The following is a 16,940-nucleotide window of genomic DNA, read 5'->3' as shown; positions in this document are numbered from 1 at the left end:
ACGTACGCAATGGGACCGGAGCATTTATGTAAAGCGAAAATGTACTTAAAGTGAAGCACTACCTTTTATCCACTTATCGCTGCATCTACTGTACTGCAATCGTCATATACGCGCATAACTGAGGTAAATAATACATTTGTAACAGGCTCTATAGTCTCCACGCTTGCGCACAGCTTCCGTACAGGTAGGGAGTCGGTATTGCTGTTCAGGACGTGCTGACATGCGCATGCGTGAGCTGCTGTTTGCCTATTGGGCGATATGACCTTACTCGCGAGTGTACTTAAAGTGAGTGTCCTTAAAGCGGGGTATGCCTGTAATGTTATTATTTCCTGATTGAAGATCGATCAGTGACACATATGTTGCAATTTGTAGCCACTTGTCAGTAGCAAAATGTAACCATTTGTGGGCTGGAAACGAGCAATAGCACGGAGTGAAGATATAGGAACCATCTCACCGGTGACACGTAACATAGGCGATCCCAAGGGGTGCACACGTCCCTCCGTCAGCTCAGCCCCTCCGATATGCTGCTCGGCGGCCAAACACTTGCTTGTTTCCAGCCCACAAATGGTTACATTTTGCTACTGACAAGTGGCTACATATTGCAACATATGTGTCACTGATCTATCTCCAATCAGGAAATAATAACAGTACAGTAATTGCCGCATTACACTTATTAGCTTCTATCAATTGAGACTTAGAAGTGGCTACAGGCTATAGTGGCTATTAATATCTCTACTCCTATATCTCCTCATCAGCTTGTTTTTCGGACACTTAACTGGTATTAATATTCCCTCTGAATTTGTATTTTGCTATTTTCTTATTATTTGTTTGTTATACCTCGTCTTGATCTATTGGGACCTGGTATTTCCCTGGTTTTTTTAATAATAAATAGCCCAGATTTATGCATTTTTCTATCTTGGATTGTGCACATTTTCTTTTTGGTGTAAAGATATACATACATACACTCCATTCCATCTGTATGTCACACTTAATGCTTTGCGCTGTTATCTGCATCAAAACACACAACTTTGTGCTTAATACTTTTTTGTATACGTAATCCATCACATATTTTTGGGGTTGAATCAAAGGTTTGACCTCTGATTTGACCTCTGGTAATTACTTATATTATTGCCTCTCTCTCCTGACTTACTTCAGGTACGCCATCTTTTCCCCGTTCCACTTGCGGATGACGTTTCCGAGCATGGCGCCATACTTGAATTCCGTCACGCGTCCGTTTCCAAAATACTCACTGGCGGAAATGGCTTCTCCGCCCAGATCTATCACCTGGAAGAGCGACGGCGAGAAATCCATGAACTGGATATGGCGAAGGAGATTGCCCTAAACGTTCTCCCCGTTAGAGACGGACATGTAAAATCCGCAACCGGATTTGGTCGGTTTTAATCCACGCGGATTCATCAAAAAACGCCATGGGATACAATCCGTGGACGGATTAGTAGAATCCAATCCGTGGATTCAGCAATCCGTTGGCGGCTTCTTAATAATAATAATAATAAATCCGCGAAACGCCTATCGCCCTTTTTGAGGCTGAGCCAGAAGAAATCCGTGGAGCAAAGGAACCGGACGATTTGCTGCGGATCCAAACTCGCCCACAAAACTCACCCATCTCTACTCCCAATCGCTGTCTGAGTTGTATGTAGAACTCAAAAACTAACAAACATAAAGCATATCCCTTTGGGTGGGAGCACTCACTGTTTTACATAATAATGAATTATTATAGTGTTAAAAAAACACTGGGATACACTTAGTAGCAGTATTTATAATTAGAGGCAATAATATGTGGTGGGAGACACTACATAACTGATAACTGGTCTTAACCTTTGGCAAGTAATGTGTAAATACATAAAAATAACTTCATACTTCCCAACTAGAGACTAGAATTCATACACAATTGACAAATACTGTGTCTGCACAATAAAATAAATCTTTTATTTTCAACATATGACACAAAAAAATGTTTAAAAAAATGATTGAATAAAAGAATCAAGCTTTAAACTGCACAAAGAAGGTTGTATTGAATATACCGGGCAAAATCCCTGATGACTTGAGTTAATAGATTGGAAAGCTTGCTTACGCTGCTAACCTTGATCAGTCTAAATCATGTACAATGTATCGTATGACTTGTTTTTAGCAAACATAATTAAGTCAGGCGTGACTGTGATCTACTTCGAGAACAATTGAAACTTGAGAGAGAAGATAATGCTGAGTTAAAGAAGACGGTGCTCACAATGTACTCTGAATCGGGAACAGAATTGGACGATCTCAAGACTGAGCTAGATACTGCAAACGCTACTATTTCCGGCCTGGATGAAAAGCAAAGCCAATCTGATAAAATGATGACTAAGCTGAAGCGGAAGTATGAGGAGGCACTAAAGCAGATGACAGTCTTTCAGCAAGAGGTTCACACTCTTCGCGTAGAGCTGAATGCCTCACAATAGGAGGTCAACAATGTCCGGACAGAGGTGGATGTATCTCAGAAAGAGGTTCAGACACTCCACAGAGCACTGGATGCCTCACATCATGAGACCAACAGCTGCCGCACAGATCTGGAAGTTTCCAGAAAGGATTTACACAGTCTCACTGAGGAGCTGGACATTTCTAAAGAAACAATTGTCAATCTTAATACCGATCTCCAAGTCTCCCAGAAGGAGCTTCAGACCCTCAACCTAGAGAAGGAAGTCTCACGCCAGGAGACTGTCATTCTCAAAGCAGATGTGCATAAATGGAAGGAGGACTGCAAGGAGGCCCTGAATAGTACAGAGACTGAAAAAGGAGAAAATTATTTAAGATTACAAAGAAAAAACTTAAAACTCAAAGAAAATTTTAATTTGACAAACGACGTCAAGGAAAAAAATGAAAAGCTGCACGAGCTTAAAGAAATAAATAGACTTTTGGAAGGTGAGAAGTTTGAAGCAGAGCACCGACTGCAGAACCAACTGCAAGTCTGCGTACGCACCTCGAAAAGGCCGAGGAGAAGCAGCGAACTCTGCAGGAAGACAATCTGCAGGCTGTTAAAGAAATTCAAGTGCTGCAGGAACGTCTGATTAACCAGTATGTCCCCGCAAAGCAGCATGAGAAACTGAAGGCTACCCTGAGCATCACCAAAGCAACGCTAAAGGCCAAGCTTAGAACCCAGGTGACGTGGCACAAAAGGGAGCACAAGAAGGTCCAGAAACTTAAACAAGTAACTGTGGCCCAAGCAAAGAAGTTCATAGTGCTTCACAATGCAATAAAAATGTGGAAGCAAGCTCAGAGAAAGCAAAGCATGCAGATAAATTCCCTGAGAAGAGACTTGCAAGACGCACTCAAAAAACAGGGATCTCTCGCGGATGAGATTACAGTCCTACAAGGACAAGTATTGACCCTGACTAAGCGTCAGTATCCCACAGCCTCAAAAACCCATGAAGACAAGGGTACATTTGAGAGCTGGGAATACCGCTCATCTGAAAGACAAGGTTGCAAAATTTGAACCACCTAAAAAAGCACTAGCAAAACCTTCAGCCACCCAACAGGCAACAAAAGAAGGTACACGTGCTGAATCAAAACCAGAACAATCATTAGCTGATGAAGATGAAAAGATAGGACATTCTCTGGAAGTGGGTGTGGAATTGCAAGCTTCAAGAGCGGAAAACTCAAAGGGCTGTTTTTAAACGCTCTGCAACTGCTGCCATACAGTATGCCATACAGTATGCCTACAATAAGATGAGCACCCAACGCGAGGGAAATCTCATGACCGCACACGTAGCAAAAAGACTATACTTAGAAAAAGTCCTCCTCAAGCGACTGAGGGGTGCTGATCTCAAGCACCTTCAGGAGGAGACACGAATCAACTGGAGAAAGGGCTCCAATCCCAGCAGGACTGAGGGTTCTCTTCCTCCATCCACTCTCATTCAAGTCACAGAGATATCTAGAATGAGAGTGGAAGGATGGGCTTTGGTCGTGTCAAGCCCGAGCTTCCCACAAACAGGGGAGGTATGTAACAGGGGAGTTATCCCTGTTCAAGTAATGCGCCCCTAATCCAGCAGTGTGGTGGTTAACTGCTGGTAGTCAATTCACAAACACCACCTGCCTGATTAGATTGCTTACAAAAGCCTGTCTTTTGAGACAGGAAGTGAGACTCCTTGGCTCATACCTGAGCTGAACTTGGAGCAGAGATTGTCTTTGACTCTCACAACTTGTCTTGAGCCCTGCCAGAAGACACAGCAGAGCTGCTTTCAAGACACAGGGAAAACTTCTAAACCTGAATGCTGACACACCCTGAGGAAAAGGGAGCTGAACCAGGGACAGAGAAGATTTTCCCTCCAAACCACAAGGAACAGATAAGACTTTCATTTATGAGACTTCTTATATCTGCTTATTTCATGCTATATGTTTTGGGGCTGGGAGACATGCTTATCTAAGGGAGTTATGAACTGCATAGTATTTCACTACAAATACTCCCAAGTGAATAGAAGTTTTGTTTACCCCTGGTTTGGATGGTTTCCTGATGTTAAGGAAACAGGCGCAATAAAAAGCCTTATTTAATTTCACAATAACGAGTCTCCCTTGCATACCTCTGTGAGCGTCCGCCCAGAGGAATCGTGAGCTTCTGGCCATCAAGTTGGCACTCCAAGAATGGAGACATCTCCTTCGGGGTACCAAGGAGCCAGTAGCCATCCTCACCGACCACAAAAACTTATTGTACATTGAGGGAGCTCGTCGGTTGGGATCTCGTCAAGCTCGTTGGGCTTTGTTCTTTTCGCGGTTCAATTACACAATTTCTTATATTCCTGGCACCAAGAATATCAAAGCCGATGCCCTGTCTCGTCAGTTCTCCACGGAGAACGAATCTAATGAATCTTCGGAGACGATTCTTTCCGCTAAGTGTATTATTTCCGCCAACAACTTTGATGTCTTGGATGAAATCAATAAAGCCCAGGCTCATATTCCTAGGAGATTTAAGGTGCCAGAAGGACGGTTGTACGCTGCCCTGCGTTTTCGCCACAAAATACTTCTGTGAGGACATTCGTCTAGATCTGCTGGTCATCCAGGCTTCAAGAGGGCGGTTTTTCTTATCAAATGGACCTTTTGGTGGCCTAAGATGAACAGGGACATTTTTGACTTCACCAAAGCTTGTCCAGTCTGTGCCCAGAGCAAATCCGCCCGACACAAACCTTCTGGTCTCCTCATGCCTCTTCCAATTCCGGAACAACCTTGGAAACACAACTCCATGGACTTTATTGTGTAACTTCACAATTCTAAAGGGATGAATACGATCCTTGTCGTAGTAGACAGGTTTTCCAAGCATACACACTTGATACCCCTCAATGGACTCCCCAATTCAGCCACCATGGCCGACGTTTTTCCTAAGGAAATTTTCAGATTACACGGTGTTCCTATTTCGATTGTTTCGGACAGAGGTTCTCAATTCATTTCTAAGTTTTGGCGAGCTTTTTCTCATAGACTTGGCATTTCCCTTCTATTTTCCTCGGGTTATCACCCACAAACCAACGGGCAGACGGAGAGAATGAATCAGACGCTGGAACAGTATCTCAGATGCTTCGTGTCTGAATCGCAGGACAATTGGGTGGACCTGTTACCCTGGGCTGAGTTTGCCATTAACTCATTAAGAAACAAATCCATGCAAGAGTCGCTGTTTTTTTCATTAACTATGGATTTCATCCCAGCAGTCTCCCCTCTCTTCCCTCCCCTCTGGTGTTCCTGCAGCGGATTCACACATTTCCAGTCTTCAAAATTCTTGGAAGAAGATCTTAAAAGCTTTGCAAGGTTCCATTCAAAGACAAAAAACGCGAGCTGATCGGCGACGTCAAGTCGGTCCAGTATTCAAACCTTCATCCAAGACTATCAAGCTCAAGACTCCTTCCCAGAAACTGGCCCCGTGATTCTTGGGTCCTTTCAAGGTCCTTGAAAGGATCAACCCGGTCGCATACCGACTTGCACTTCCCCCTACTATGAAAATCCCTTTGGTTTTTCACGTGTCGCTCCTTAAACCCCTGATCCAAAATGCCCATTTTCCAGATCGCCCTCAGAGACCTAACCCGGTCGTCATATAAACACAACAAGAATTCGAAGTCCAGTCCATACTCGATTCTCGTTGGTCCAGGGGGAGACTTCAGTTTCTTGTACACTGGAAAGGATATGGCCCCGAGGAACGTTCCTGGATACCATCCCATCATATCCATGCCCCAGCATTCCTCAGACAGTTCCGACGGAAGTTCCCTCATAGACCTTGGGAGGATCGTCCAGAGTCCGATCCTCAAGGGGGGGATACTGTAACGGATCGGGGGACTCGCAGTTCCCAGCGTGTCCCCATCACCCCAGCTTCCACAGTGCCTAGTTCCTCCGCTCCCCTACGTCCCCAAACTCTACCTTCTTCCTTCAACCGTTCCTCCACGGCTCGATCCTCACGCCCAGGCTTACACTCTGCGCACGCGCGCGGTCCCCTCACCAAGCACGCCCGTTCATGATCGCGGTTTCCCTATCGTGGCTCACGCACTCCTCGGCATGCCTCTGTCACCCCTGTCCGTTCCTTACCTGGTTCCTCCGTTCCTCCTTCCCCCACGCCCTGGTGCGCGCGCATAGCAGGGTTACAGAGGGCACGCGCACCCGCTCTTACTTACCTCCCCCACGCTCTGGCTCCGCCCCCCGTCGGTTGCAGGCTATTACCTTAGATTACCTCCCTGTCTCCTCCCCTACTCTCACAGACCTATCTCTGCAATTACCCACTCAAACCTCTGCTCCTCCCCTCACCCCCATTGGCCCTTCTTCCCATATAACCCCACTCTATCCTCTCAGTCCTTGTCTGCAAGCTGTGTGTGCAGTGTCTATGCCCAGCTCCCTTGTCTGTTTCAGCTCTGGTTCCTGTCCCTGCCCCTGTTTGGATTCCTTGCCTTGAACTTGAACTCTGCTTTGGACTTGACTGCGCTGCTTCCTCCTGGCCTTGGACCCTGGCTTTCGGACATCACTACACTGCTCTCTCCAACCCCTGGACTCTGGCACTTGGACATTACCCTCCGACCTCTGGCACCCCGGACTCAGCAAGTATTATGTTAACCCTTACTCATCAGGCCCGGCAACGCTACTACCACACTCCGGGCACGCCCTCTCTGCTGTGGGTGCGTGTTATACCCTTACCCACCTCAGTACTGGGGACTGGCCAGGTCTGCGGGCATACAGGCGTTACAAAAGTAACACAGTCTTGGCACTTATCCTCTTGTGATTAGATTAGTCAGAATTACAAGAAGTGCTGGATACCTTCCGATTTAGGGTGTCTTGATTACATTGAATTTGACTTCATTATGTTTGCTAAAAACAAGTTTAGAGCAGGTGAGGAAGAGAAAAACGGAGCACTATATCCACCTTGAGAAGATTCACCTTGAGAAAGGACTATCACAAGTCCGAAACGCGTTGGTGTGTGTTGTATTTATTCTGGATCCATTAAATTAGCTTTTTTAATTATGGGAACGCTTTCCTGGTGGTTCTTTTGCTGATGGATATAGTGCTCCGTTTTTCTCTTCCTCACCTGCTCTGATGTCTACATACTAACGGAAGCACACTCAACCCTGGGTCTCTGGATTTATTGGACAAATCACTCATCATGGATAAGAACCCCAAGTGAGTCTGTTACAGTTTGACCTTTGATTTATATTGTTATACAATTACGATGTTATAATCTACTGGACACTGGCTGGTGTAAATGACTTTGTCCTTACTGCTTTGCATTGTGGGATCATTTTAACCAGGCTACATCCTTTTGGACATTCAATTAATATACGGTTGTTTTTCCTAGCATTATTAATTTGCTATCACAGTTCTTCTTTTAGAGCACCAAACAACACGCTTTTCTAAAAACAAGTTTATCATACGATACATTGTACATGATTTAGACTGATCAAGGTTAGCAGCGTAAGCAAGCTTTCCAATCTATTAACTCAAGCCATCAGGGATTTTGCCCGGTATATTCAATACAACATTCTTCATGCAGTTTAAAGCTTGATCCTTTTAATTCAATCATTTTTAACATTTTCTGAGTGTCATATGTTGAAAATAAAAGATTTATATTATTGTGCAGACACAGTATTTGTCAATTGTGTACGAATTCTAGTCTCTAGTTGGGAAGTATAAGGTTATTTTTATGTATTTACACATTACTTCCCAAAGGTTAAGACCAGTTATCAGTTATGTAGTGTCTCCCACCACATATTATTGCCTCTAATTATAAATACTGCTACTAAGTGTATCCCAGTGTTTTTTCAGACTATACTAATTCATTATTATGTAAAACAGTGAGTGCTCCCACCCAAAGGGATATGCTTTATGTTTGTGAGTTTTTGAGTTCTATGGGTATGGTTTCCGTCTGGACACTATTATCCTAGAGTTGCACCACTTTCAGTACAGAGCAAGTGTTTACATCTCTGTTACACTGAGTTGTATGTACCATCGCATGACGGACTTGTTCACTTATTACTCCTCGGTCCACTGGCACATTCCATATCCCACGTACCGTACAATTAGGTGATAAGTTACATAGTTACATATAGTTACATAGTTACATAGTTACATATAGTTACATAGTTACATAGTTACATATAGTTACATAGTTACATAGTTACATATAGTTACATAGTAGATGAGGTTGAAAAAAGACGTAGGTCCATCAAGTTCAACCTATGCTAAATGGGATAAGGATTTATTGAGTCCCACCCAGCGCCATCGGTTTGTCAACACAAAATATTAGTGATCTCAGTAAGCGTATTTCCAGCTCATTACTGAATGAAAGATAATACAGTGCAGACATGAGGTCCCGTGGGGTACCCGCCATTCTGAAAGTGATATATTATACGTGGTTAGGAACCCGACTCCTGGAACCGACTCACAGAACAGCGGGTTTTTACTTTTTCCCTCTGTGGTTTGTTGTAGAGCAGGAGTGGCCAACTCTACTCCTTAAGGGCCACCAGCAAATCAGGTTTGCAGGATATCCCTGCTTTTGCACAGGTTGGTGCAGTCAAAGACTGAGCCACTGATTGAGCCACCTGTGCTGAAGCAGGGATATCCTGAAAACCTTGCCTGTGACCCTTGACTCAATATTACAATATAGGACAGGAGTGGCCAACTCCAGTCCTCAAAGGCCACCAACAGTTCAGGTATTAGGGATATCCCTGCTTCAGCACAGGTTGCTCAGTCATTGTCTGAGCCACTAATTGAGTCCCCTGTGCTGAAGCAGGAATATTCTTAAAACCTGATCTGTTAGTAGCCCTTGAGGACTAGAGCTGGCAGCTCCTGCTGAAGACATTCAACTAGAACGTGTGTTCAGTAATAGATGACGTTTGGGGATTAATGCATGTCCGTGTTTACAAATGTCTGCCGTATTTCTGCGTGCCTGTGGGTGTATACATACATATATATTTATGCAGAACAGCAACCCTTTAAATCAGGGATTTCCTGCTGCGACCAACTCCCCGCCGACGTTAAGTCGCAGCGGGACCATCCGCCGCCGTTGTTTTGACGAGAAGGTAAGTTTTACGGTTGATGGTTAACGTTAGTTTTCGGGTAGGGGGTTAACTTTAGGGGTTTTACGGGTTAGAGTAAATGGTTTTAGGTTAATGTGTAAAGGTTTTTAGGGTCGCGGTAGCATTAGGGGTTAGCATTCAGGGGTTTTAAGGTAAGGGGTAAGGTTAGGGACTTACCTTGGCATCCGGCGGCTGAGTCCTGGCGTCGAGGTAAGCATCGGCTAAGCGCCGGCAGTTATTTGGTAGCCGCGAAACGGCCACGATCATATGTCCTAGACTGTGTCCTTGAAGCCGTTGGAGAGCACAGTTTGGGAACCTCTGCATCATTGAACATGGAGTGTTGAACGTCTTACCTCCTGGAAGATGAAAGCCTTGGCGCCACTTGGGAACCACTTGGTGTTGAGGTCGCCGAGGCGGTTCAGAATGGCCTTGATGTCTCCGGGCCACATGTGCTTGGAGGCGTCGAGTCTGAAGCCGGCCACGCCGATGCCGATCAGGTTGTTCATGAAGTCGGCGATCTTCCCACGCACGTAGTCCTTCTCCAGCGCCAGGTCCAGGAGGTCCACGAGACGGCAATCTCTGACCTGCGGATAGAGAGACGGGAGGATGTGCGTCAAGGCGGTTCATCATTTCATTCTCCCTAAGAGAATGTTTTTATCGTGTCTCTCTTACGGAGAATATATGAAGGTGTTTTGGTTCCATTACCCCACAGTGAGTGCCAGCTTGTGATTTAGGGAGTATGAATTGGAGGAGTTATAGGGAGCGGTTATATGGGGTAATGGGAGGACTTACTGTACAGGGAGGTCATACACAAAAAGAAAGCGCAAAAAAGGGAAAACCATCAGTCAAAATTGAAAAACTTTATAAATTGACTCAATATTACATAAAAATCACACAAATATATTACATGATATAATAAAAAGATCCTGATAGATCTAAGACCCACACAGTCTATGCACTAAAGCAGTGTTCCCAAATCCCAACCCCCTCAGAACTATAGATGGAAAAATTCAGGGTGAAATAAGAGATGTTCCTGCTTACATGTGAAAGGGAACACACCCCGTGCAGGACTGGTGAGTATCCGCAGCTGGTTGGGCTTCCGTCTTCACGTCCGCTCCCCACTGCGTGATGGCGTCACCTCTACGCGTTTCACATCATATGACGCTTCTTCAGGAGGTATGTCCAGTAACACCCATGGTTGCTTATTATAGCAAGACCGACATTCCCTCAGCCAATGGGATTGCCTTATTAGTGAAAAACCTTCCAATCAGTGTTACATGCTGCTTGTGTGCAGAAAGAGCAATCACTAACCTGCTGAACCATCAGCAGCAGTACATGGTTAACTGAGACAAATGACAACACACATCACTATCCACTGGCTAAGGAAATGTCAGTCTTGCTATAATAAGCAACCATGGGTGTTGCTAGGATATATTCTCCTGAAGAAGCGTCATATGATGCGAAACGCGTAGAGGTGACGCCATCACGCAGTGGGGAGCGGACGTGAAGACGGAAGCCCAGCCAGCTCACCAGTCCTGCACGGGGTGTGTTCCCTTTCACATGTAAGCAGGAACATCTCTTATTTCACCCTGAATTTTTCCATCTATAGTTCTGAGGGGGTTGGGATTTGGGAACACTGCTTTAGTGCATAGACTGTGTGGGTCTTAGATCTATCAGGATCTTTTTATTATATCATGTAATATATTTGTGTGATTTTTATGTAATATTGAGTCAATTTATAAAGTTTTTCAATTTTGACTGATGGTTTTTCCTTTTTGTGTGTGTGTTTGACCCCGCTGATCACGGGAGAGTGGGAGCAGCAGAGGGATACCATCGCTTTCTAAATACAGAGGGATTTTTGGGACTGCACATACTTACTGTACAGGGAGGTGTTATATGGGGTAATGGGAGGAGTTACTGTATAGGGAGGGGTTTTATGGGGTAATAGGAGGAGTTACTGGATAGGGAGGGGTTTTATGGGGTAATAGGAGTTACTGTATAGGGAAGGGTTATATGGGGTAATAGGAGTTACTGTATAGGTGTAACGCCTGAATGCCCGCAGACCTGGCCAGTCCCCAATACTGAGGTGGGTAAGGGTATAACACGCACCCACAGCAGTGAGGGCGTGTCCGGAGTGTGGTATGATGCGTTGCCGGGCCTGGTGAGAAAGGGTTAACTTGATACTTGCTGTGTCCGGGGCGCCAGAAGTCCGTGGGTAGAGATCCGAGAGCCGTAGGTCAGGGGCAGGAGAGAGCAGCGTAGTAAGGTCCAAAGCCGAGTCCAGGAAGTAGCGAGGTACACGAAGTCAACAAGAGCCAAGATCAAATCCAAAGGTATCCAACGGGGGCAGGGACAGGAATAGGGAGGGATTATATGAGGTAATAGGAGGAGTTACTGTATATGGAGGGGTTATATGGGATAATAGGATAAATTACTGTATAGGGAGGGGTTATATGGGGTAATAGGAGGAGTTACTGTATATGGAGGGGTTATATGGGATAATAGGAGAAATTACTGTATAGGGAGGGGTCATATGGGGTAATAGGAGGAGTTACTGTATAGGGAGGGGTTATATGGGATAATAGGAGGAGTTACTGTATAGGGAGGGGTTATATGGGGTAATAGGAGGAGTTACTGTATAGGGAGGGGTTATATGGGGTAATAGGAAGAGTTACTGTATATGGAGGGGTTATATGGGATAATAGGAGAAATTACTGTATAGGGAGGGGTTATATGGGGTAATAGGAGGAGTTACTGTATAGGGAGGGGTTATATGGGATAATAGGAGGAGTTACTGTATAGGGAGGGGTTATATGGGGTAATAGGAGGAGTTACTGTATAGGGAGGGGTTATATGGGATAATAGGAGAAGTTACTGTATAGGGAGGGGTTATATGGGATAATAGGAGGAGTTACTGTATAGGGAGGGGTTATATGGGATAATAGGAGAAGTTACTGTATAGGGAGGGGTTATATGGGGTAATAGGAGAAGTTACTGTATAAGGAGGGGTTATATGGGGTAATAGGTGCTCCAGAAACCTCTGTTGCCTTTTTATTCTTAATGATGGTATAATGCAGCCTGTTTTGATACAGCTGTGAATAAGTTGGTGTGTAACCACCCTGACTCTTGCGTTCTGCTCAAGGATGTCTTCTTTCTACCCCCTTTGTATCTAAAGCCCTCTCCCGCCTTAAACCTTTCTCACTGACTGCCCCACACCTCTGGAATACCCTTCCCCTCAGTACCCGACTAGCACCCTCTCTATCCACCTTTAAGACCCTCCTTAAGACACACTTGCTTAAAGAAGCATAAGAATAGCACTGTGGATATTCTGAACACATGATACATAAAGCTTGGCCACCTGCAGACGCACTTACCAGAACTCCCTCCTACTGTCTCTGTACGTTCTACCTACCAATTAGACTGTAAGCTCCTCGGGGCAGGGACTCCTCTTCCGAAATGTTACTTTTATGTCTAAAGCACTTATTCCCATGATCTGTTATTTATATTATCTGTTATTTATTTGATTACCACGTGTATTACTACTGGGAAGCGCTACACTGGCGACACACTTTATTTGAGCTCGGCTAGTCCCACGAATTCGGGTATACCCGGGTGTATTGAGGTTTGTGACTGTTTTCTGCCCGAGTGCATTGAGGTATTTTCCAGGCAGGGATTAAAGCATTTTATTCCCGCTGGCTGCAATACTGCACAGTACATATATATATACTGCATTACAATTCATGAATTTATGCCATCTGGTAGACACGCGAAGCATTGCAATCTATTAAATCCTAATCATTATCATTTAACAGATCAGCCGCCCATCAGCCAGGCATGAACCCAGGCTGGGAAGGCAAACGCAACGGGGCTTGTCAGAGGTGAGGAGCGGCGCATTCCAGGTATCTGCCAGGTACATACTGGGTATTTGCTCGAATAAAGTGTGTCGGTGCAGTATGTACATTAATGGCGCTCTATAAATAAAGACATACAATACAATACAACCCGAACAAAATCAGTATATTTTCATGTATCCCCCCCCCAAACTACCAGCACTTTTCCCGTAAGACCACCCCCCTGCGCCTCGTACCTGAGAGGCGTCTGCGTAGTTTTCGATGTCTCCGCTTCTGGTCGTGCATTTGTTGTCGTTGAAATCCAGCTTGGAGTACGGCACGCCCGGGAAGTCCCTGGTCCCGGTGCTGTACGAGCTGCCGCAGGTGGAGCGCGTCCCCGAGCCGGCAGACGATCCGCACATGTGGTTGATGACACTGTCAACGTAGATGAAAACCTAGAGGGTGTGACAGCAGGTCCATGGCCCATGTTAACTAAGCAGCTCTATTCCATAAGATACCACTATGATGGCTGCAGGTAATCATTATCTTGCATTACATCGCAGACCCCTGCAGTACTAAATAGTCCCAGCTAAATAGAAGGGAGTCACGACATTCATACTCCGATATCCTGAGGCACACGTGGTTAATGACAGTGTCCACGTAAATGTGTGAGAGTGAGAGAGAAAAGTGGGGAGAAGGGAGAGAGAGAGGAGTGGGGAGAGAGAGAGGAGTGGGGAGAGAGAGAGGAGTGTGGAGAGAGAGAGAGAGAGAGAGAGGAGTGTGGAGAGAGAGAGAGAGAAGAAAGAGGGAGGGAAAGACAGAATAAATGAGAGTAAGGGAGAGAGGAATAGACCGAGGCGAGAGAGAGAAAGGGGAGGAGAGAGATAGAGAGAGAGGAGTGGGAGAGAGGGAGGAAAAGACAGAGAAAAGGAATGGCGAGAGGTCAAACAGTTACTGCATCCCATGGCATGATCGCCCAAACCCTTCTCACTCGCGGCTGATCCCAAACAATGGCCGCTTCGTCCACTGGGTGTTTGTCCCGTGCAGCGCGCCACGGGTCCCAATACCATTGTTTAATTCTGTATAATCTCCAATATCATTCACAAGGAACTGTGCACAGAGGCGACTCATTTACAAAGCCCCAAGTACAGGGGAACGACACGTACCCCGACATTGTTGCACCGCGTCACCATGTCACGGAACTGCTGCTCGTTACCGGAGCGGGTGCAGAGCTTGTAGCTGACTGGCTGGTACCTCTCGTACCACGGTCTGTTGGGATTGGTCACAACGATGTTCTCATTTGGTGGGGAAATCTGTGAAAATAAGGTTTTTATACAGTGCTTGGGCACAGTGCATTATTACACACGGAGAAAACATATCACGAGAGTGAATCGGCTCAATTTAGTTTCCTGCATTTTCCACCCAAAATCTGTTTTGCGGTGTAAAATCCGCCAACGGATTTGGTCGGTTTCAATCTGCGCGGATTCCTAAAAAAAACGCCATTGTATACAATTCGTGGATGGCTTTGTAAAATCCAATCCGTGGATTCAGCCATCCAATCCGCCAACGGGTTGCGGAATCCACGGAGTGTAATAATAATAATAATAAACAAATCCACAAAAACACAAATTGCCCTTTTTGAGATTGATCTGCGGAAATCCTACCCAAATCTTCCCAAACATTTTTCCACCCCCTCAGTAGATGACAGTGATAGTGAGAGTAGATGGGATGGCGTAGCAGAAAGCGGGGTGGAAGATCTGATGTTAAATACTTATAGAAGGGTGCTAATCTTTGCCACGCCATTACTGCCACTTGTGTGAATGGGAGTAACGGTGGCCCAAAGTTTAACCCCGTTTTTGTGGACCAGGGCCTCGGTCATTAAAATCCAGGAGGGTTTGTGCATTAGAAAGCCAAGTGCTTAGGGTAGGGTGTTTTAGGGTAGGGGCTTAGGGTAGATGCATTTAGGGTAAGGACTTAGGGTAAGGTGTTTTAGGGTAGGGGCTTAGGGTACGGGATTTTTTGGACAAGGGCTTTTGGTAGGGGGTTTTAGGGTAAGAGTTAAACATAGGGACTTACCTTAGCGGCTAAGCGCCAGCGGTCATTTAGTCGCGGCTGAACGGCCACGACCAAATGTCCTACTGTCCCAGTTACCTTAGGGGAGGAACACACAGCGACGCAAGAACATCGCGACAGAGAGGTGGGAACCTCAAGCAATCAGGGAGGGACATGTAGGGAGGGACGGAGCTGGTGCGGCTTCTACACGAGCACTGGCTAAGGCACCGCTCACACAGCGCGCTACACGACGTGCACGCGCTTATGTGCGCGCCTGCGCGTTCGTCACAGATGCCTGGCGGCCTATGGTAGTGTTCAGTATTTAAACACCATTGGCTGGGAAGTGCAGCGTCGATGCTGCTGCAGTCGCGGGAGTCTTTTCAATTTGTGATCTCCGGCTGCAGCAGCGTGACGCCAATTTCAGCAGCCAAATAGTGAAGACGGGGGGTCTCCGGAGTGGAGAGCAGCCCAGCGCAGCCTCGGATGGAATCATGTATACACGACTTGTCAGTACGCCGGATTGCTGCTTTATTATATCCTCCCGTGCTAAAGGGAGCTCCAGCACACTGCTGCGAAAAAAGAAAAACACCATCCATTTGCTCTGCGCCGTGACACTGCGCCCGCCCCTCCCCCCCCAACCCCGCCCGCTCTGTCGGATCATTCTGTCTGCTGGGGATAATCACACGTCGCCCAGCAGAGGGAGGCGCGCACACGCAGCTTCGTGAAGCCCTCTGTGTGAACGCGGCCTTATACAGATGGATCAGGCTTCATTTCGCCCTCGTATTTGATGGTGAGATATTCTGCGTGATCACTGCCATGGAAACTCTGCAATGTTCTGAGTTATAACGGGACATCACGGGGTAACGCTAGGAACATGGAGGCTGGCTACATCCGTATCAACCCTGGACTCACTTACCTGGACACCTCCGTAGCCATTGGGTCCCAAATATCGCTCACACTCGGCTGCAATGTCCGCCCAGCGCCATTCGAACAAGTGGACAATAGATGTCTTGCCGTCCATCATGTTGGGATTGTACTGAGCTGAGCAGAGTCCAGCCACCACAAGGAGAAGGAAGAGCTTCATCCTGCGTTCTACTGTGACCCATACGTCTGCTCTGCTGCTTATTTTATACCCCTGCTGGGAGGTCAGACTGCAAGGTACATGGTAGCCACCTGTCACTGAACTGTCCGTGCAGATGAAAGGATGCCAACATTTCTCGCCTTTATGAGATTTGACCCTGCTGTGGGAACGGCTGTTACAGCACCTTGCTTTTTATCGCTCAGTAGTGTTAACTTATCTATCGAATACACAGTCTACTGTGTGCTTTATTTGCTCAGAAAAGCTGGGGCTGATAATGCTTCCGGTCAGTTAAATAAGAGTTGCATAAGGATGTGGGGATAACGTATATTGTAAGCAGGCACTAAGTGACTGACAATACAAACACTAAGACAAACCTATAAAACAAGGGATATAAACAAAAAATGGGGTGAGAAGGGGAAAGGGAAAAGACAGACACAATAGGTAAACCCA

The 16,940-nt window shown here is 46.0% G+C and overlaps 1 protein-coding gene across 1 annotated transcript in view; it reads right to left on the bottom strand.

The window, feature by feature from the left end:
- Positions 1-16,493, bottom strand: part of LOC142503406 (pancreatic alpha-amylase-like) — a 28,469-nt gene extending 11,976 nt beyond the window's left edge. Inside the window, exons 1-5 of the mRNA XM_075615527.1 lie at positions 16,326-16,493; positions 14,524-14,670; positions 13,615-13,812; positions 9,881-10,111; positions 1,151-1,284 (exon numbers count right to left, since the gene is read on the bottom strand). Of these exons, the coding sequence (XP_075471642.1) occupies positions 1,151-1,284; positions 9,881-10,111; positions 13,615-13,812; positions 14,524-14,670; positions 16,326-16,493 (878 nt within the window). The remainder of the gene's footprint in view (positions 1-1,150; positions 1,285-9,880; positions 10,112-13,614; positions 13,813-14,523; positions 14,671-16,325) is intronic.
- Positions 16,494-16,940: the final 447 nt, after the last annotated feature.

The sequence above is a fragment of the Ascaphus truei genome, chromosome 10 (assembly GCF_040206685.1).
Source record: "Ascaphus truei isolate aAscTru1 chromosome 10, aAscTru1.hap1, whole genome shotgun sequence".
Taxonomy (NCBI): Eukaryota; Metazoa; Chordata; class Amphibia; order Anura; family Ascaphidae; genus Ascaphus; species Ascaphus truei.
Note: the sequence above shows the minus strand (reverse complement) of the source record. Positions and strands in the feature narration are given on the sequence as shown.